This window comes from Rattus norvegicus, chromosome 5 (genome assembly GCF_021556685.1).
Source record: "Rattus norvegicus strain SHRSP/BbbUtx chromosome 5, alternate assembly SHRSP_T2T, whole genome shotgun sequence".
Lineage (NCBI taxonomy): Eukaryota > Metazoa > Chordata > Mammalia > Rodentia > Muridae > Rattus > Rattus norvegicus.
The window spans coordinates 152,775,262-152,797,706 of NC_141538.1; the positions used below are offsets into that span (position 1 = coordinate 152,775,262).

General features: G+C 51.7%; 1 protein-coding gene across 1 annotated transcript in view; it reads right to left on the reverse strand.

The window, feature by feature from the left end:
* Positions 1–11,031: 11,031 nt before the first annotated feature.
* Man1c1 (mannosidase, alpha, class 1C, member 1) overlaps positions 11,032–22,445 on the reverse strand; it is a 138,972-nt gene continuing 127,558 nt past the window's right edge. Inside the window, exons 9-12 of the mRNA NM_001108687.1 lie at positions 18,684–18,903; positions 15,772–15,944; positions 14,062–14,177; positions 11,032–13,047 (exon numbers count right to left, since the gene is read on the reverse strand). Coding sequence (NP_001102157.1) covers positions 12,921–13,047; positions 14,062–14,177; positions 15,772–15,944; positions 18,684–18,903 — 636 coding nt within the window. The 3' untranslated portion in view covers positions 11,032–12,920. The remainder of the gene's footprint in view (positions 13,048–14,061; positions 14,178–15,771; positions 15,945–18,683; positions 18,904–22,445) is intronic.

Genomic DNA, 22,445 nt, shown 5'->3' on the forward strand with positions numbered 1-22,445 from the left:
TGTCCCCGAACTTGCGATGATCCTCCTGTCTTTTGTCCTCTGAGCCTTCAAGTATGAGCACCCTCACCCCTGCACACACACTCTTTACCTTCCTTTCTCCCTTCCATCTAAAGTTCAGTTAGTTTTTGCAAAATGTGCGCTGCTGTTATGATCTAAAATATGGTTAGGGCTCAAAAGTCCTCTGGGGACTGGGGAGAGGACACAGTGGGTCATTGCAGAAGCTGATTCCCAGCTCCCATGTTAAAAAGCCAGATGTGTCCTCACACATCTATTTGTTGCATACGAAGGCTGAGACAGAAGATCCCTAGGACTTGTTAGCGGGTTAGCCTAGCCTAACAGGTGAACTCTAGGGTCTGCGAGAGACCTTGTCTCAACAAATAAGTTGGAGAGTGACAGAGGAAGAGACCTGACATGGACACAACACACACACACACACACACACACACACACATTCACAGACTCACATATATACACATACATATGTACACAGAGACCCAACACACACACATCCACACACATACATACACATCCACACACATATATACACACATAGACACATACATATGCACACATAGACTCAACACATACATACAAACATATACATACACACATATATAAATATACATACACACATGCACACATACACATATATACACACATACATAGACTCATACACAAATATACACACATAGGCTCAACACACATACATACATAAATACACATGCATACACACATACATACATATACACACATGCATACACACATACATACATATACACACATAGACTCACATACATACACATACATACACACTCACATGCATACACATACACACATACAAATATACACACATAGGCTCAACACACATACATACAAACATATATATACATACATATATAAATATACATACACACATGCACACATACACATATATACACATATACATAGACTCATACACAAATTTGCACACATAGACTCAACACACATACACACATAAATACACACGCATACACACATACATACATATACACACATAGACTCACACACATACACATACATACACACTCACATGCATACACACATACAAATATACACACATATGCACAGACACACACACATACATGCACACACATACATACACACAGAACTAGGTCCCCACAAATCCACTTTATAATACAGAACAGAACATGGCTGAGCAGGTTTTGTCTACACATACAAGTAAAGCTGATACTCGGTGGTTTCCATGAGGGCTGGACCAGACCTGTTCTCTGCAGAAGCCGTGAAACTTGCTCCTCCCCATCATGGTCCAGCCGAAGGGCCCTTCTTCAGATTGCTCTCCATCCCACACAGGCGGTGAGCACTGAGACCCTCCCAGCCCAGGGCCAAGGGTTCCCCTTGAGTGTGGAGAGTCCCAGAGGCCCTTCTGGGGTTCATGGAGATGGAGTCAGAGCTGCTGGGACTGCAACCCCAGCAGGTGGTGTAGCCAGTAGCCAGCTAGACCGGCCTGCTGCCGGAATCATTTATTTCTGGAGAACAGTGCGCTTGGGGAAGGGATTGGGAAAGGACCGGATGTAACTGCAGGAAATGTTTTCCTCTGGGTCCATCCCCAGGGGCCCGACTTCCTGCCAGGCTTCCTTTAATTATATCAGGCTCTGAGGCCCCAAGGTGACTGCTCTTTCCCAGAGGCCAGCGGCTGTGAAGTTCTAGACTTCAGTCTACAGGAAAGACATGTAACCTTTGGAGACCACCATCAACTCCCATGCACTAGCGACCCCAGTGTGCACGCACTAGTGGATTCCAGACCGTTGTGTGCTAGATGGGGATTGACTGGCTTATAATGCCGTCTTATTTAGTTCCCAGGTCACCTAGCCAAGTTAAGTTGGTTTTGTTTTGTTTTTGCTTTTGTTTTTCTGAAACAGGGTCTCTCCGTGTAGCCCTGGCTGCCCTGGAACTCACTCTGTAGACCAGGGTGGCCTCGAACTCATAGAGATCTGCTTGCCTCTGCTTCCCACGTGCTGCGACTAAAGACATGTGCCACCATGCCCCAGCCAAGTCTGCTGTTGGGGGCTTAAGAGATGGCTCAGCGGGGTTGGGGATTTAGCTCAGTGGTAGAGTGCTTGCTAGGAAGCACAAGGCCCTGGGTTCGGTTCCCAGCTCCGAAAAAATAAGAACCAAAAAAAAAAAAAAAAAAAAAAAAAAAAAGAGATGGCTCAGCAGTGGCTGCACAACTATGAGGACCCAAGTTCAGATCCCCAGCATGCACGTGAAAAAAAGAAATCAGTGTAGGATTATCTGTAATCTCATTGCTGGGTGGCCACAGGCACAGGGACTTTCGGGGTGGAGGTGGGGGCGTCCCGGAGCTCACAAGCCAACAAGTCTAGACTATTGGTGACTTCCTGGGTTCAGTGAGGTTTTGAGACACAAGATAGTGAGTGTGGCTTGGTTTTGCTGCTGTTCTGCCACACCTTGGTCACCTGTTGCCACTGCACCATGAAGACAGCGCCTTGTCTTTCCCACTCAAGGCCTTCCAGAGGTGGGCCTCACTGTGTCCATTAGAGAGTGTGGTGGTTCGAATACGCTTGGCCCAGGGAGTGGCATTATTAGGAGGTGTGGCCTTGCTGGAGTGGGTGTGTCACTGTGGGGGTGGGCAATGAGACCCTTCTCCTAACTACGAAACATCCCGTCTTCTCCTAGTTGCCTTAGGAACAAGCGGTAGAACTCTAAGCTCCTCCAGCCCTATGTCTGCCTGAATGCTGCCATGCTCCCGCCTTGATGATAATGGACTGAGCCTCTGACCCTGTGAGCCAGCCCCAATTAAATGTTGTCCTTTATAAGAGTGGCCTTGGTCACGGTGCCTGTTCACAGCAGTAAAACCCTAACTAAGACAGATCGGTAGGAACAGTCCATGACTGTGGGCCCAGCCTAGCTCTGTCCTGTGCTCTGACTTCACATCCTCAGAGGACGAGGAGGAACTGACATCTGGTGTTGATGTCCCAAGCTCCTAGCTGTGCCACTTCCAACTCATTATAGCTAATGTTTGGGGACACCCTACATGAAACAGATGCCATTAGAAAACCAAATTCTGTTCTTTGCAGAAGCACAGCTAACAGAGTGCAGGGCAGGTTAGGAGGGAAGATTGATGGGCCAGGTCCCCAGAAAACAAACGGCGAGGGGAGGTGGCTTATCCAGACTTCTTTATTTATCACACTGGGGGTTTGTTAAAGGCACAGATTCCATGCTACTGTCTGCTGCCCAGGCGGGGGTGGGGCTGGGAATGAGGGGTACAGGAGGGACGTGAGGATAGAGTGGGGCCTAACCTGGCTGTGGTACTTTAAGCAAGGGTGCAGGGGGTTCTGTCTCAGTTCTGGCCTGCCTTTCTGGATTCCTCCATGCTTATCTCTCTCTCTCTCTCTCTCTCTCTCTCTCTCTCTCTCTCTCTCTCTCTGTGCCTGTCTTTTTCTTTCTCTGGGCCACACAGACACACAGACACGCACATCACAAATGCATACACAGACACACACACACCAAACACACATACACAGACACACACACATCACACACAGAGAGACACACAGACACACCACACACACAAACACACACACCAAACAATACACACACACCACACAGACACACATACCACAGACAGACAGACAGACAGACACACAACAAACACGCACACCACACAGACACACACACCATACACACAGACACACATACACCAAACACATACCACACACATACACACACACACCACACAGACAGACAGACAGACAGACACACCAAACACACACACACACCAAACACACATCAAACACACACACCACACAACACACACACCATACATACACATCACACACCACACACACCAAATACACACACACAAAACACACACACCACACACACCAAATACACACACACACCAAAGACACACACATCACACACCAAACACACACAACACACACACACACACACACACACATACACACACACACACCACACACACAATAACTTTATCCTCCAATAACTTCCTGTTCCCCAACTGTTTGGTGTGCTAGCCGTGAAGAGACAGCAGCTCCTGTAGGGGGCACTGCAGCTCCCTCCTTTCTTCCCCCCACAGCAAGTCCAGCAGCGTCACCTGATTCATTTCTATCATCTGGGACACACCCCCCCCAAAGGGAAGTTTTTACTCAAATTCCACCTGTGTCGTCTTGGCAGCCGGCGATGAGACCAGCATATGGAAAGAGAGCGCCATTAGGGAAACTGGCTCTTCTGGGGCCAAGGCAAGAAGAACCTAAGCATACCTGGGTCTCTGAACTAAATAAGGACCTACTGTGTGCCGGGAGCTGCGCTGTATCCCAGAACACAGTAGGGAGGAAGAGAAGGTGTTCCTCTGTCAGAGTAGACTGTCCTGCAGGAGAATCGCTGACATACATAGCAAAGTAACTTCAGATAATGGTCGCCCTGACAGACCAAGTGAAGTAAGGCATGGGTACCGTGCCACTGGCATCACCTCAGCTGAGAGGTGGCATTTACACAGCAGCCCGAGCGGGAGGAATAGGTCAGCTGTGGGAAGAATGGGGAAGAACATCCAGCCAAAGGGAAAAATGAATGTGAAGGCCCTGAGAGAGAGTGTGTGGTGTGTCCAAGACTGAAGAAAGGGCTGGAGAGGTGGCTCAGCGGTTAGAGCACTGGCCGCTCTTACAGGGGATCTGGGTTCGATTCTCAGCATCCACATAGCAGTTCACCACCATCCGTAACTTTCAGTTCCAGGAAATCTGATGACTCCTCTGGCTTCTGTGGGCACAGAGTGCACAGATGCCAATGCAGGTAGAAAGAAGGCCGAGTGACAGAGAGCAACAGCAGACGGAGTCGGTGACAGGCAGGGACATCGAGGCTCTGGCAGGCTATACGCCATAAGTTTTATTCCAGGCATGACATACTCTCCCCTATCCCACCCCCAAGACAGGCTCTCACATCTCCTAAGCTTGCCTCTAACTTGTTATATGGCCCAGGATGACCTTGAACTCACTCCTGGTCCTCCTGACCCTCCTGAGGGCTGGGATTACAGAGTGCACCATGGGGCCAGATGAACTTGTTCTTTTCCCTTGCAATAGGATCTCATCATTCTGTAGACCGGGCTAGCCTGTGACTCTCTTGAGACTCTCGTGAGAACTGACAGCCCCGCTTCCCTCCCACTGTGATGGTCTGCTGTGACTTTAAAAAAATCAAAACACAACACAACAACCCTTCTCCTAGCCAAAGGAGCAGAAACGACCCTCAAAATGCACGTGACAGACTCATTAAGCCTTAGGCAAAGTAGTCAGATGCAGAGGCCACAGATGTTAGGGCTTCGTTAAGAGGAAGAACAGTTAGATCCATGGTGATGGAATGGAAAAGGGGTTGCTATGGCCTGGGGTGGGACGGCGATGTTCCTGACTCCTAATGGGGACAGCTTTTTTTTTCTCTTCTTTTTTTCCCCCTAAAATTAGCTGAGGGTGATGACAGAATGACTATAAATAAACTAAAAATATTAATCAACACAGGAAATGGATACATCTCGTGGCATATAAATGTTATTTCAATGAAATTACTTGGGATTTTGAGAGAGAGAGAGAGAGAGAGAGAGAGAGAGAGAGAGAGAGAGAGAGAGAGAGAGAGAGAGAGAGAGTTCTCGGGTGTCTCTAGATGACCTGGATCTTGCTGTGAAGCTGAGGATGACCTTGAACTTATGATCTTCCTAGTTCTATTTTCTGAGTGTCAGGATCACAAGCACGCATCACCATACCGGAGTGTGTGTGTGTGTGTGTGTGTGAATGTGTGTGTGCATGTGTGTGTATGAGTGTGTGCACATGTGTGAGTGAGTGTGTGTATGTGTGTGCATATGCATGTATGTGTGTGAGTGTGCATGTGTGTGTGCATGTGTGTGCATGTGTATGTATGTGTGAGTGTGTATGTGTGTATATGTGTGTATGTGTGTTTATGTGTATATGTGTGAATGTGTGTGTGTGTGTGTGTGTGTGTGTGTGTATGTGTGTGTGTGGGGGGGGTGATGGAAAGACGGGTTACAAAGGTTGGAGCTGTCCCTCTGGCAGTGACATCACCTGGGCTGACCCAGGATAGGTGCAGGAGAGAGGCTCGAAGATGCAAAGAATGTTCTAGAACCAGAGCTGGCACTGGCTGGCATGTTGGGAGGAGAGAGGGGAAGCAGTGTGACTCTGAGTCCCAACTGTGGTCTCTGGCTCACTGGCTGATGGGGACATCCTGAGACAGAAATCTGGTATGATCCAGTCTGCCAGGCTCCTAATTTCAGAGCTGCCTGTGATGGCATCTAACCGAGACCCAGTGATGTCATTGGAGAAGGCCGTGGAGATGAGGCCCTTGACTTGTGTGGCTGCAGATGCCGCTGTGGGGGTGGTAAATGGCTTCGGCTGGATTCACCAGCACTGACAGGACTGGACTGTGATTAACTAGAAAATAGGTCTGTACTGGGGGCCTGGATGACCTTGGCTCAGCTCCTGTGGTGTCCAGGTACAGGGAGAGGTTTGTTTTCTGAGGTTTCTGTGTGACTCCTCAAAGAAGGGTAGCAGATGACCAAAGATGTCCCAAGTGGACACTGTTTCTAGCCTGGTGGGGGCTGATTTCACTGCCCACCAGCTTCCTGGGTCCTTTGAGTAAAACCAGTGACCTGGCCACACCCCTGGGTGCTGTGGGCATCACTGGGCAGAGTTGGGGACCAGCTGGGTTTCCCTGGTGTGAGTTTTGGAGTGTTGAGCATTGAACGACTGATCCAAGAGTTTTTCTCTCCTGAAACTCCCCTCCCCTCCACCCTGCTACCAGAAGAGACAGGAAAACGGAGACAGAGAGCTGAGAGTTAGTTCTGTACACGCTGCTGACATCAGTTTGACATCTTCCATTAGTTAAAGTCAGATGGGCCGCTGGTTCAAGACTCAATGTCCCGATTCTGCTCTACCACATATAGGGGACATCACCATCTTGTTGAATCAGAGGTAGGGAGTCCAAGGCCAGACTGGGATGTCTGAGACCCTGTTTCAGAAACGAACAAAACCCAACTATTCTCAGCCAATGAGTAGGATATGAGCTGTTCAGATTTGGGGTGGTAGGTCCTCCCTGTGGGGGGGAATAGCGTGGAGAGTGGATAGGGGGTGGGTGTGTAGACCACAGCAGCCCCTAGGAACAGATGTTTGGCTCGAGCCGACTTGCCGCTCTGCAGGTTAAGTTACTAGTTTCTCCTGAGTCTCTCCCCTCCCAAAGCAGCAGGAAGACCCTAGAACCAGAACGAATTAGGCCTCCCACACCACTCAGGAGGAGGGGCCTCCCAGGCTGGTGCTTCCCTCCCTGGCAGCCCCTGCCTGGCCTCCTCTACCTGACTTCAGCTGGAGCCCCTGGGCAGCCAGCAAATCATCATCCCAGTTTTCCAATTTCAACCAACTCGGGGCTAATGGCAAACGCTTGCTCAGTGAGAAAAGCAGAAAAGCATTTGGATTTATTGCTTAGAGAGTTTGTTCCATCTCCTGGGTCTGTTTCATGCTGTTTTCTCTAAGTTTCAAAGCATTGTGTTTAAAAAGGAGGACTTCCGATGGCAGTGTTTTGCCTCACGTTTAAGTGGGGGTTCTATAGTTTACAAAGACGTTGGCATAGTAACAATAACAACAGTCACTGCTGTGAATGGTGTTCCGCAGGGGGGGACTCACGAAACGCCAATGTTCCCACCAACTGAGAAGCTGGGCTCAGAGAGGTTAGGGGGTTGTCCAAGGCTACCCAGCCCAGGGCAGGGCACAGCTGACCATAGGTCCACCTGGCTTCTGGCCCTCTGGTGAGGTGACTCCTTCTCTCAGCTTGACCCTGACCTACCTCAGTCCTCTGAGGACAAACTGTGAGCAAGAAAAGCCAAAATGGGACAAAACCCAGGGGTGTGCTCGGCAAACGGTCAAAGGAGAAATCAGTATAAAAATAACCAGTTGCGTACCAGGGGACACTTGTGATCCCAAACAGAACGTTTTGTGCTAAGATCGTTTATTTATTTATTTATTTATTTATTTATTTATTTATTTATTTATTTATTTATTTTTGCAACAGAGCTAAGCCTGAGGGTCTGGCAGGGTCTGAGGAGGACACTTGCTTTCAAAGTTCTAATTCTGTGCTGGTTAACGGCAGCTTGCAGCCACATGCGGCTCTTAAAATTGAAGTGAAGAACATCGAAGCTGTACTTTTGTTGCGCCTGGCACTGTGTTTTGGCTCCGAGGCACGTGGCCAAGCCTGGGCCACAGAACCTCAGGAAATCCCTCCGGCCAGCCCTTCAGTCGCCAGCTGCCTGCTCCTGTCTCCCCTGCTGTCTATTTAGAGGTGACATCATGGGGGCACATCTGTTTTGATGTAGGTCCTGCCTCCAGCTCAGGAGCCAATAGATGCTATGGCGACGATTCTCCCTGCCCCGTCTCCTAGAGCAGCTGAAGCTTCAGGGGTGTAAAGGAAAACCAGCCAATTAAGGGGTGACCCCAGACCAGGGCCTGTCTGCTCAGAGTCCTGGCACATTCATGTCTGCCAGGGAATCAGGACCCACAATAGGCTGGTGTGTGTGTGTGTGTGTGTGTGTGTGTGTGTGTGTGTGTGTGTGTGTACGGAGGTCAGAGGTCAACGTAGGGCATGTCCCTCAGCTTCACTCAACCTTCTGAGACAGTCTTTTACACGGGTTCTGGGGATCTGAACTCAGGAACTTGAAGCTTGGGAGGCAGGCACTTTATCCACTGAGCTGGATCCCCCAACCTTGCTCTTTATAACCAGGTCCCCAGGTGCTTCCTGTGCACATTTAGTTCGAGAAGCTCTGATTTAGGAGCCAGGCTGAGCCACCCGGTGTGATGTCATTCAAACCTAGAAAACCAGGCGTGTTTCCAGCCGGGCGTCCACAGAGCTCCTCCATCAGCAGCCGTGAGTGAGTCACAGAGCCACAGACAGGTGCCAGGTCAGACTCTACAGCGACAGCTGTGGCCTCCTCTCATACTGACTGTCACCTGCCAGGCATGAGGGAAGACGCTGGTGACAGAACCCAGGGGTTGGCTCAAGCTAGGAGAGTGAGCTGCCTTTGATCTGTACCCCTAGAATGAGAAACCCATCTTGGCCTCAGGGTGTTCCCCGAAGATCTCCAGTTTTGCTGTGTGTGTGTGTGTGTGTGTGTGTGTGTGTGTGTGTGTGTGTGACACACACATGTGCGAGCACTCACCCACATGGGGATATGTGTGTGGATGCCAGAGGTTACATGGAGTGTCTTTCTCTATTACTCTCCACCATTAACAAAAGAATTATTTTTACGAGTGTCTGTGTGGGTACGTCCATGTGTACCCGAGGAGCCCAGAAGAGGCTGCTGGATCATGTGGAGATAGAGTTACAGGCAGTCAGGAAACGCCAACACAGATGCTGACCATCAAACCTGGGTGCCCTTACCCGAGAGCCATCGCCCCAGTCTCCCCTCTATGGTATGTTTGAGGCAGGGTCTCTCCCTGAACCTCACTAATTTGATTAGACGGATTAGCCAGTGAGCTCTAGAGCTGCACGGGTTCCCCTCCCCAGCTCTGGGATTGCAGACAAGTGCCATCCAGTGCAGGGGCTGGTGAGGTGGGGGTTGGGGTATCCCTATCTGGGCACGATGATACGTGGGATTTGAACTGAGGTCCTCATGCTTGTGCACAAGCACTTTACCAGTTCAGCATCTCCCCAGCCACCGGCTTTTGGCTCCCGCATCCCCAGCACATCTGAACCCATGCACATGGCTCGAGGAGGGCACCTAGCCAGACTATGCTCTCCATTCTCCGTGATGCTTCAGGGCTCAGGGCCTGGGCAGGCGGTGAGGAAAACTCGAGAGAGAGGTAAGCATTGAGGTGTTTGTGAGGTAAAGCTGGGTAGGAGCTGCCGGCTGCTGTAGGGAAGGCAGCCTAAAGCTTGCCATAGGCCCTCTCCTGCCTCAGGGATCTGCATCACCCCCAGTGCATGTCGGTTCTCAGCTGCCTCGGGCCTTCCTTATTTTTATCCCTGGTGTGGTGTTCCGTGCTGAGACGATTCTATTTCCCCCACCTGCAAGGGCCCTCCTGGAGAATGAACGTTAAAATAGCCATTTTTACAAGTTGCTCCCAGCAGAAAGACCAAGGACAAGGATGTGACATGGGCCCAGCAGGGAGCCTGGGGACTTTGGAGGGAGAGACATTCTAGCTGACACCACCTAGGGAAGAGCTGGGCACGGTGGGAGGAAGAGAGGCCAGGCTGCTGTCATAACTCTTTACTGTTCTGGAAAAAGCCTGGCAAATGGAACCACTCAATTCAAGGCCCCGTATGTAGGTTGTGAACTGCATTTGTGCACCGTGAACATTGGATGCTCAGGCCTTTGGGAGGTGCCAGTCAAGATGCTTCTCCACCCTTGACTATGGCAGCTGGCGCCCAGGCTAAGCCCAGTGAAACTGAGATAGAGCAGATCTGGGTACTTTGGACTCAGCTATCCTATTGGGGACCTGTAAGGCCATCCCTAGTTCTTATAGGACCCCTGGCCACCAAATCTTTTCTTGTCTTTTCTTTTTTAAATTAATTCATTTATTATATACACACCAGAAGAGAGCAACAGATTCTATTACAGATGGTCATGACCCTGGGATTTGAACTCAGGACCTCTGGAAGAGCAGTCAGTGCTCTTAACCACTGAGCCATCTCTCCAGCTCTCTTGTTCCTTTTGAGGTCTAGCTGTTGCCTTGTTCCTGGAGCCACTCACCAGCTATTCAATACAGGCTATTGCTGCTGTCAAAGCCACAACTAAGAATCCTCAAAGACTCAAATCCGAACGCCCAGTATTCGATACACACAGCACAAGACGACGCACGGTGGAAAACTATACAGCCAGGAAGAGTGCTGACATATGTGTATTTTTTTTTGACATGGAAAGATGTTGACAATATATAGTTAAGTGCAAAAGCGGGTTATAAGAAAACAGTATGCATAGGCTGACACCACATTTGCAAAATATATTTTCTATATATTCATAGAAAAAGATCTAGAAGAAAATATAACCGTATTAATTCCGGAGAGTAGGATGGTAACTGTATTTCCTTTCCGATTAGCTTGGTTTCTTAATTGTCCTACAGTGTTTGTGCAGCGAGTGTCCCTTTTCCTTTGACTTGTGTGCTATGGGTAGCAGGAGACTCTGTTCTGTGACACCTGATCATAGTGTGTGACTGATGCTCTGAGGGCCGGGGTTCCTGCTACAGGGACTGTGCAAGCGCAACTCTCTGTTCAGGAAGAGCTGGGCCGCCGGAGCCTCCAGAACAAGGAGGCAGTGGATGCTGGACCACAGGGTATCAGGAGCATCTTGCTGGTTTTCATAGCAACCTTAGCAGGTGGGACTTCTGCTGATAGAAAAGAGCCCAGTGAGGTGAGGTGACTGGTCTGGGCTCACACAGTGGGTCAGCAGGCCCGGAGTCCCATTATCTTGATGGCCAGTTGACAAGCACTGTCTACCGAAGGGGCTGGGAGAGAGTCAACATTACCCAGGACTTCAGCTGTGTCCAGGCTGCAAGTGGATCTGTTGGAAAGGAAAGCCTGCTAGTTCAGGGTAGGGACTGGGCCTCCTCAGCATGCGGATGGCTTCTGGGTTCATAGATGGGCACAGAGAGACTGACAAGGGGTCTGGGTTAGAAGACATCATCACACTATTTCTGTCCCTGTCTGTACATAGCTACTACTTGTCTTTGGCTCTTGGCTTAAAAGTCCTTATTGTCCCTAACCCCGGGGACAGGCTATTGTTGTCTTAGCCTCCTGTGTCCTTGTCGGTAGCCTTCCCACTGACATAGGCGGGCATCATGTATGATCCTAGCGACCTGACTGCAGGGCAGAGACCATCTAACCCCGGTGAGGGGAGGGGCTCATCAAGCATCGATGATTGACAGCAGAGGAACAAAGGACCTGGTGGCCAGGAGATTCCGGAGGCAAGGCTTACTCCTGCCTCTTCCTCTGGCTGTGTGACCTCAGGCAAACAGAGTCACCTCCCTGGAATTCTTCCCAGCCTCCATCAGAGTATGCCTACCCAACTCTACCCAAAGGGCTGGCTTCCCATTTTCTGGATTTCTGGGGCTAATTGAAGGGAGACAGAGAAGCTCGGCGGCGAGGCAGACGGTGACTGCTTCTGATGACACTGTAGGGACATTTTTTCCCCAGGAGCCACTGGTGGCCAATGAGTCCGATCTTACTTCTTATTCAATGAACTCCTTTATTCTACTTCACATATATTTTTTTCCATTACAGTAATGAAAATAACATCAGTGATTTGTAACATTTGGGACCAAAGCAAAGGGGAAGCGTTTCCTCGAATGATGGGGTAGGTGACACAAAGTGGGACAGAGTCTACAACGAGTGAAAGGCATTGAAAGCAGATGGGTCGTGTGTGTGTGTGTGTGTGTGTGTGTGTGTGTGTGTGTGTGTGTGTGTGCGCGCAAACACTTATGGTCTCCTTGAGTTAGGTGACACCGTGATTTTGAAAATTATGATCACCATAAAACTCAAATGGGTAGAGAGGAAAAAAAAAAGTAAAGTCAAGCAAAACTGAACTCCTGAAACCAAAAAGGAAACGGAATCAAATACATGAGATGGATATGCAAACCTCCAGTCCTTTGGCCCAGTGACAGCAAGTGTGGGGGCACAGAAATTCCCCCGTAGAAAGGAACGCGTAGGCGCCGGGGACCACAGCCCGGGTCCCATGCTGGTACGTCACCAGCTCCTGTCTCCTCACAGAGGAAAAAAAGTCGTCTGTCCGACACATCCGTCCAGGGTCTGCCCATAGTGGGCTTTCCGTCCCCAGTGCCTCTGAGAACGGTCCCGGATCCCAAGAAAGTAGAGGCGTCCCTGAGACACGGGCGTGGAGACAGTGGTCAGTGGCGGTGCCCAGCCACGCTGGAGCTGTCCGAGCGGTTGACGGGCAGTGGATGAGCCTCGGTGTTGAACACCCAGTCTTCCAGCGACAGCACATCATCTTCAGAGAACAGAAGATAGAGATATCTGTGGGGCGGGGCAGGGAAGGAGAGAGCAGTTAGTGTGGGGGAGGGGGCACTGCCGGTGCTGGTCCTGAGGAAACACGGATGCTGATATGTATCCCGAGACCTATTCAATTCTGGCAACACCCACTGCTTCATAACCTGATCCACTCTGCTGTGAGCCCTGTGGACTTTAGAGCCGAGACTCGCTCTTGGTGTGGTGGCCCGGGCTCTGTACCTGCCCAAAGTATTACTAGGTTCCCAGGCTGTTAAATTCCCACAGGGCAGTGACACAGCTGGGTTCTGGGAACTCTAGGCTCTGGTGTGGGGACTTACTAGGAGGGACCACCAGAGTAAGACACAGCTCAGGACTCTGAGCAGAGCGAGGGAGGAAGGGCAGCAGGGCAGCAGACTCTACCTGAAACAGATAGGAGACTGCCCAGCGCTCCAAGCTGGGCTGCAGAGGTTACAGGGAGACAGGACCAATGTCACATGTCACGTGGTGGTCTCTGTGTGTGTGTGTGTGTGTGTGTGTGTGAGTGTGAGTGTGTGTGATTGTGAGAGTGTGTGAGTGTGAGAGTGTATGTGTGTGTGAGTGTATGGTATGTGTGAGTGTGTGTGTGGTGTGTGTATGTGTGTGTGTGAGTGTGTGTGTGTGGTGTGTATGTGTGTGTGAGTGTGAGTGTGTGGTGTGGGTATGTGTGTGTGGTGTATGTGTGTGTGTGTGGTGTATGTGTGTGTGAGTGTGTGTGTGTGGTGTGGGTATGTGTGTGAGTGTCTGTGAGTGTGTGTGTGTGTGTGTGTGTGTGTGTGTGTGTGTGTGTGAGACTGAATTTTGAAACAAAGAGTGGCAAAGGACGGGGTGAAGGGGTTTGGGAAAGCACAGCTATGGTGACCGTTGGGGCTCTTGGGAAGAATGAGGCCTGACTAGAGCTCAGCCTGCTGTGCAGCCCTGAGGACCCTTAGCCTCTACCCCCACAGGGACTCCTTGCCTGTGACTCCTGAGCTGTGGGCCTGACCTGGGAAGAGCTGTACTCACTTCAGTGTCTCAGCCAGGAAGAAGCTCTGTTGCCTGTTGTCGTGGTTGGGGTTACTGCTATACACGTCCTGGATCCCCGAGAAGCCACCTTCCGTCCGGCAGTGTTTCTCCAAGGCCTGGGGAAAGGGAGCAGCAGCTTAGTGTGGGGAGGAGATGTCCAGTGGCTGGAGCTCAACAACACACAGGTCCCAACCCTTGGCTGGCTACTTGGGGGGAGGGAGGGTCCAGCTACGTCCTTCTTCCCAGGTCAGCCTGACCACACCACCTCCACTCGCTCTGATGCTTTCCCAGGTAAGTGAGCAACTCCCTGGTCTGAGTCTAGCCCTGGCTTCTCCACCTTCCAGGGACCTGGGTGACCTGGTGACCAACACCGTCACCACGGAGGTAAGGATGTCAAGGATGATTGCTGGCAATCTGCAGGGCCTGCTGGGATCCAGAGAACAGACTCAGAGGCCTTCGGGCTTACTGCTGCTTTTCTCTACATCCAGCAGGGCTCCCTTCTGCTCTGAGGACAAACATAACCAAGAACCAGGGCCTCAGGGAAGCAAGTCCCTGCATGAGTCCTCAGAGTCCAAATGTAAGCTGGAGTGTGTGCTGCCAGGATAGCCTGTCCCCAAAGCAGGTGACCCTTGTTGGCATGGGCACGGGGTGGGGTGGGCTTGTGGAAAGAGGGACAAAGGACCTATCAGAGAATTTTCTGGAAGCACTACCCTTGTCTTCTCCATTTACCCTTATGTGGTACTTTAAATAAGAATGGTCCCACAAGCTCATCTATTTGAATGCATAGTCCCAAGGAATGGAACTCTTTGAGAAGGATAAGGAGGTGTGGCTTTGTTGGTGTGGGTGTGGCCTTGTCTTTGGGGGTAGGCTTTGAGGTTTCAAGAGCCTATCCCAGGCTCAGTTTCAGCTTTAGTCTCTTTTCCTCTTCTCTCTCTGTCTCTGTCTCTCTCTCCCTCTTGTCTCTCTGTTGGTCTCTCCCTGTCCCTCTTGTCTCTCTGTCTCTCTCTCCCTCTTGTCTCTCTGTCTCTGTCTCTGTCTCTCTCTCCCTCTTGTCTCTCTGTCTCTGTCTCTCTCTCCCTCTCCCTCTAATCTCTCTGTCTCTTGTCTCTCTGTGGATCAGGATAGAGCTCTCACTACTTCTCCAGCACCATGCCTGCTGCCAAGCTGCCTCTCATGATGAGAATGAAAATCTCTGACTCTGTAAGGAAGCTCTCAATTACGTGCCTCCTCTTATAAGAGCTGCTTTGGTCATGGTGTCTCTTCACAACAGCACAGTGACTAAGACGCCCCAGGGAGGCCAGGTTTCTAATGGGTGCTTGTGATGGAGGGAAGACCACGGGGATTGGAGGGTTGCTAGAGATTGAGTAGCATGATCTGCTGGCTGGCAGCTGGCCCTGTTTCAAAGGAGGCACCTGAAGTAGGCCATGCAGAATCCGGGGCCAGGAGCAGCACCGCTAAGGCATAGCAACTAGATGTTGGTGGGGTGGCCACCAGCCTTGTCCCCAAGGTCACAGACACTTGGGCTCTCCTTAACAATGCCAGCCTTGCCTCAGAAAGGCCTCCCGGGGCTGGGTGCGTGTGCTCTTGGTTCCGCAGCCTCCTGCCTAACTCTCCCATCCCACCGTTTGGCCGGAGGGCAGCCTGGCTGCCTCCCTGTGGTTCCCCAGCCAGAGGCTCATTTCCCAGGGACAGCCACTAAGCCACACTCACCATCACCACCTCCCAGCCCCACTCCCTGTAGATGGGGTCGTGTGTCTGCCGCCACAGGTACATGTAGCTCTCCACCACCTCAGGTCGCAGGATGTAATAGCTCTCGCTCAGCTGTGTGGCCACCGCCTCTCGGCCAGAGTTGAACCAGAAGGCCTCAGGCCCCAGCTTGGTGTCTGTGGGACAGATCAACAACCAGTCAGAACCCCGGCTTCCTAATTCTCTGGACCCTGTCTAGAATACACCTGGATGGGTGTGGACAGAGGGCTGAGATGGGGTAGCCTTGTCGATTGTCCCTCTAAGTTGCACTAAGCTGGGCACAGCCTCCAGCAAGCTCATGGAAGCTTAAAGAATTTAGCTGTTTAACTGGATGTGGTGGTGCCCACCTATAACCCCAGCACTCAGGAGACAGAAGTAGAGGGATCTCTGATTTTGAGGCTGGCCTGATTTACAGAATGAGTTACAGGCAAACCAGGACTACATTTTGAGACCTGTCTCAACCATTCTCCCCAAAATGTTGGGGTTGTAGGACTTACCAGAACCTTTATTATGCTAGTGTGTTACCTGCTAGTCCCTTCCCTAACCCCTCCCTCACACACTCTTGGTCACCTGAAAAAACACGGAGTGGCCTCTTTTGGAGGGTCAATGTTGGCTGTTTTTTGTCAACTTGGCATGAATCTAGACATATCTGGGAAGAGGGGATTTAAAAAAAATATATATTTATTTATTTTATGGCTGTCCGCCAGAAGAGGGCATCAGATCCCATTACAGATGATTGTGAGCCACCACGTGGTTGCTGGGATTTGAACTCGGGACCTCTGGAAGAGCAGCCAGTGCTCTTAACCACTGAGCAATCTCTCCAGCCCCCAAGTAGAGGAGATCTTAATTGAGAAATGGACTATAAGACTGGCCTAGAGGCAAGTCTGCAGTGTTAACTGATCATTGCAGAAGGAGGCCTAGCCCAACAGAAGAAGGGCCATCCCTGGACTGGTGGTCCTGGTGCTATAAGAAAGCAGGCTGAGCAAGTCATAGGAGCAGGCCAGTAAGCAGCACCCCTCCATGGCCTCTACCTACATTCCTGCCTCCAGGTTCCTGTCCTGAGTTCCTGCCCTGACATCAATCAGTGATGTGAACTCAGACAGGGGCCTGGAAAAGCACCTGGCTAGGCCTGGTTTGGCTTCGTGGGGTCTAGGTTTTGTGTGGGGGCAGTCTGCTGCCATTTTGTTTTCCACAGTAACAAACGGGCTTGGTGGCACACACCTTTAATCCCAGCACTTGGGAGGCGGGCAGATCTCTGTGAGTTTGAGGCCAGCCTGGTCTATAAAACCAAACCAAACCAAACCAAACCAAACCAAAACAAAACAAACCAAAACAAACCAAAACAAACAAACAAAAAAAGCACAGGCACCATCTTGCCATCTGTGATTTCCAGGGCCCCCTTATTTTTTCAGTCCTTATTTTTTCTTTCTCTTTTTTGCAAAGGGCAATCCTTCTTTCTTATGGAAACAGGATCAGAGAGGCTAAGCATTTTATCCAAGGCCACACAGTAAGTCAAGGCTGAGCTAGGTTGCACCTCTCCTGCCTGCACACCTGTCCAGGCCAGCTGAGCACTGGCTCTAGTCCTGGGTATGTCCTCACTCCTGCTTGGCCTTGGCCCCCAGGAGGCTCCAGGGTAGGGGATTTTCTGCAGAGCCTGCTGGCATTCTGGAGATGTATCTTCTTAGGAGTCAACTGGGCTCGGCTTCTTTGCCCCCCCCCCCGCCCTCCACCCCCAGATGGCTCCAGGCTCTGCCACTGGGAGACAGCGCTTGTGCCAAGCTGCTAATGGGGTGACAGAGGCACCGGCGGCAAAGCCAGCAGCAGGCAAGCCAGGCTGGTTGGGACAATATGCTCGATTAAGCGGCTGTCTTTTCCAGCCCTGGGTGATTGTCCCAGACAAACAGCGACTCTTTATTATTCCTGAGGTTTCCCGTTTGTTGACGGCCCTGGCGCAGAGAGCCCAGTGCAAAGAATGGGTCGCCCGATTTCAGGCCCAGCACGGATGGAAGCCGCCTGGAACCAGCTCCAGCCCTAACACTTGTCGCTGGCCTCTGGCTGTCAGAGCCTCATGCAGGGCCGGTTAGATGCTGGCTCTCAGGGTCTAGCATGGCTCAGGCAGCTGTGTGCTGTTCTCCCCACTGGACAGATGAGAAGACAGAGGCTCAGGACTGCATGGAGCCTCTCATCCACCCAAGGCTCTCATCTACCCATGGAGCCTTTCATCCACCCACTATGGGTCTGAGGCAGGCCACTTTCCAAAGGGCAGAATGTGTGTGTGTGTGTGTGTGTGTGTGTGTGTGTGTGTGTGTGCGCGTGTGTAACTGGCTATCAGGGTCTGGCTCAGCTACTCACATTCAGGGGAACTCTCTCTAAGGCAGCTCCCCCTCTCTGGGCTGTTTCACCAAGTATAAAATGAGGTTTGGGGCTCATGCCCCTATTACACGGTTTTGGTAAGCGCCCGTTGTGTGCAAAGAGACCTTCAAGTTCGCTGGTTGTCCTGAATCAGAAGGTGGCTAGACACAGGGTGAGAGCCTGCATGGGGTGCAGAAGACAGGCAGAGGATTTGTGGGGCTCAGGTGTCAACCAGCCATGGATGTTGGGGGACCCTCCAATCCCTGCCTCCTGTGGAACCTTGGCCATGTCATCTCTGAGCCTCAGATTCCCCTTCTGTGCCGGGAGGCTCAGTTGGGACACTTCTCGGTGCCGGACAGAATACAGCCAGTGACAGAACTGCTTCCTTCTCACTGAAATTCCAATAGCTTCCCAGGAGAGATGGTACTAAGAGAGCCTCCCTCCTCACTGCTCTGCTGCTCTGGCCTGTGCTTCCTGGTGTCTAGCCTGGGTATCCAGGGCTGCTTTTATCCCTGCAGGGTTACCTGAGCGGGCGTAGGACTCGTGGCAGGTCCTGGTGATCTGGGCTGCAAGCTCTCGGTAGTAGGCCCTTTTATCTTCCTTGGCATCCTCAGCACCAAGGGCGATCATGCCCCCCGAGAAGCAAGCAAGGTGTCCCATCTTGTGGTCCAGAATTCCTCCTCGCCACTCAGCAATGTAGGTCAGGCCCCCCGGAGAGACATTCACCAGATAGGTCTCTATGGCCTGGGGGGTGGGGAGGACAGCGTGGTGAGGGAACAGTGGCAGGTGCTCTTCTGTCCCCCAGAGCCAGTGTGTGGCAGGGGCCCTCCCGGGAGCTAAGACATAACATGGGGCTTCAAAATCTTCTCCTTCTTGTGGCTGGGGAGATGGCTCAGCGGTTAAGAGCACTGGCTATTCTTCCAGTCCCAGGTTCATTCCCAGAATCCACATAGCAGACTGGCGTTACAGACGGTCTGACGCCCTCTTCTGGCCTCTGCAGGCACTGCAGGCACATGGTGCACAGACGTGCCCGCACACAAAAGTTTTAGGGGTTAAAAGGAACCAGTGTTTTAAAGAACGCTTAGAAAAATCTTTACAATGGGATCAGCTGGCAAACTTGTCCACCTGAGTCAGATTCCCAGAGCCAACAATAATCACGATGAATGAAATAAAGATTAACCAAACTTTGCCTCCACCTCACCGTCTGCTAAGCCCTAGAAGGGCTCAGCCCGAAGGCTGCTGGCCTGTACCAGAGTTCCTGGTTTTCTGGTGGCTAAGTGTCTTCCTGGAAGGGAGGCCTCTATGTCTCATCTAGAAAGAGGCTCTGCTCTGTCCAGGATTTCAGCAGTGCTCTCTCCTTGCTGGCTGAGGGAGGACCAGCTCACATCACCCAGGAGAGCTCTGCTCCTGCTGCAGGCGCTGCGAGCTCCTTTCAGTAGAAAGGGGCTCCTGAGAAATGACTCATGGTGTTGGGGTGCCTTCTGCTCCCTGCCGATAGTGCCAGGAACTCTGAAGCTGGGTGCTGTCCACATGGCCCAAAGCTTGTCACCATAGGCCCATGAGTCCTGATTTTAACTCTGGACCCACGGGGACATTACTGGTCCTCGGCCTCTAGTCTACTCTGAAATGAATTGGATCATACCACAGGCCTTTGTACAACTTCCACAGAGCCTCGGTAGAAGGTCTCAACAGGCCTGATCAGGCCCCCCAAGGTGTGGCTGGTTTTCTAGACTGACTCCTGGGCACACATTCTATGAGTTCAAGTCTCTTCTCTATCAGCTCCGCTGTGTGGCGCTGGGCAAGTTAAACACCTTCTCTGTGCCATATCAGCTTTGTCTCTTTGCATCAGAGTCCCCTACAAATGCTGCCCATGAGTCCTCAGCAGCCTGTCCCCTTCCCAGCCTCATTGGCCTTTTCCTGTTCATGCGCCCCGCCCCCCTCCATTGGATATTCCAAGAGGGCCAGGGGCTGGGGACACAGCAGCACTGTGGAAGGGCCCAGCTCTGGGTGCAGAGATCCAAATGCACATAGGAACGACTGTGGTCAGCAGACAGTTGGGGATGAAAGCGTAGCCGCTCTGCTTTGCAGAGTGAGGGCAGAGAGGTCTCTTGCCTCTGGCTGTGTATGCCCCATCCTGCATTCTGAGCCCTGGAAGGCCTCCTCCAGCATCCTGTGGTCCTTGGAGAGAGGAGGAGGTGGAACCTCCTACTCCTACCTCCTGGTTCTCCATTTGGAGCATGATTACATACAATTCCCTCGGCCCCATTATCTGAGTGTGGTTTGACACCGCCAGCCGCCAGCCTCCAGCCGCCAGCCGCCAGCCAAGGCCTGGCACATGGAGACGGGGCTGGCTTCTGGATCCACTTTTCCTTTTCCTCCCCTGTCTGGGCCAGGGATGGGGGGTTTGGCTGCAGGACCTTCACTGGATGGCAGATGGAAAAAGGCAGATGAGGTGTGTTGCAAGGGCACCAGCTCCACATGGGGAATGAGCTGGGGCCCGGAGTGCCACCAGCTGCTAGGCGGGATGGCTCCGGGTTCAGCACTGGCTCCTGGGTAGAATGGGGGTCCCAGCAGCTGCTCTGTTAAGGGTCACTGCAGGGGGTCGGCATCTGGGCCAGTCTAGGAGGCTTACTGTGTGTGGGATGTGATGAAACAGATATATGGGGAGATGCCAGGATGCCATGTCGTGGGGCTGGGCAAAGCCTCTTCCAGGCTCCCTCCCACATGCTGGGTAACTGCCTCTCTGAGGAGAGTACAGCTCAGCGTCTCTGACTGCGACAGAGACAAGCATAGGTGGAGACAGAAGCACCATGCTTCATTCTCTATGTGTGTTCACGTGTGCAAGTTCATGTGTACACTGGCACGCGTGTGGGTATGCTTGTAATGTGGAGGCCAGAGGCCAGCCACAGACAGTTCTCAAGAACTGCCCACCTTGGTTGGTTGGTTTGCTTTGCTTTTCCAAGACAGGGTTCTCTGTGTAGCCCTGGCTGTCCTGGGACTCACTCTGTAGACCAGGCTGGCCTTGAACTCAGATCCCACTGCCTCTGCCTCCCACGTGCTGGAATCAAAGGTGTGCGCCCCCACCCAGCTCCATCTTGTTTTTAGGGTTAGGGTCTCTCACTGGGATCTGGGGCTTGCTGATTAGACTAGCCAGCCATTAAGACCAACCCCCCAGGACCCCCACCTGCCTCCCTAGTTCTGAAATTACGAACATATGCCACCATAATTGACTATGTAGGGTCTGGAGAGGAACTTGTGACCTTGCCCTTGTGGAGCAAGCCTTTTACAGACTGAAACATCTCCTTAGCTCCAGCTAAGTCTGGAGGGAGATGCAGGCTCTGGGTGGGGCATCTGGGCCAGGCTCGAGTCACAAGACAGGGTACAGAGTTTGGTGGTAATGAGGGACATCTCAGAGACACTTTCCAGCTTTCCAAAGACTTACTTTTGCTCATCTGTAGAATGGGAATACAAGCTCACAGGATGTTGGTAGGGTCTGAACGAGAAGGCACTGTGGCCTGGCCTGGTGCCTGCTCCAGTCAGTTCCTTCCTATGCATGCTTCTTAGGAAGCCCACCCAAGTCCTACAGGGACCCAAGTGACTTGAAGCCAGTCAGTGCAGGCAGAAACAGGCAGGCCTCTGCTCCCGCCTTGACTCTAGCTGTGACGCAGGTAGGCCTTTTTGAGTCTCCATTTTATTATCTTTAACGTGGAGCTAACACAGGGACTTAATATAGTTCTCTAGAGGAGGTCACAGTGACCAGGTCTTCCTGAAGTGTCCTCTTAGGACACTCAAGGGTGTGCCTATGAGATGCCCTGAACCCTCTCGCTCACCCCACGGACATGGGTTAAACTTTCAGGTTCTCAGCTCTGTCTGCACAGGGATCCCTGAGAAGTTCCAGAGAAGCATCTCTGGGCCACCCCAGGTTCTGGCCCCATTGCTGGGGCGCAGCCTGTGAAGGGGTCTGAGTCTCCTAAGCGATTCCAACGTGCTAGCAAGGCTGAGGACCACTGGAATAGTCTTCAAAGCCTCAGACCTGCCAAGGCCTGTCCTTCACTCAGGGTCCGCAGCCGCAGGCTCCAAGAGGAGATCAAATGTGGGAACTGAGTTCTCTCTACTCAGCCATGCTTTCTGAGGCTCCCAGACTGCTTAAATAATTCATGGTCATCTCTCCCCCTTGAAGCTGCAACCACAGTGTGCCCTGAGGGCGGGGAGTCCGTGCGCTCGTTAACTTTTTTACCCTGCAGAGAGCTGCAGGAGCAGAACCTAATCCTCCAACAGAGGACGCT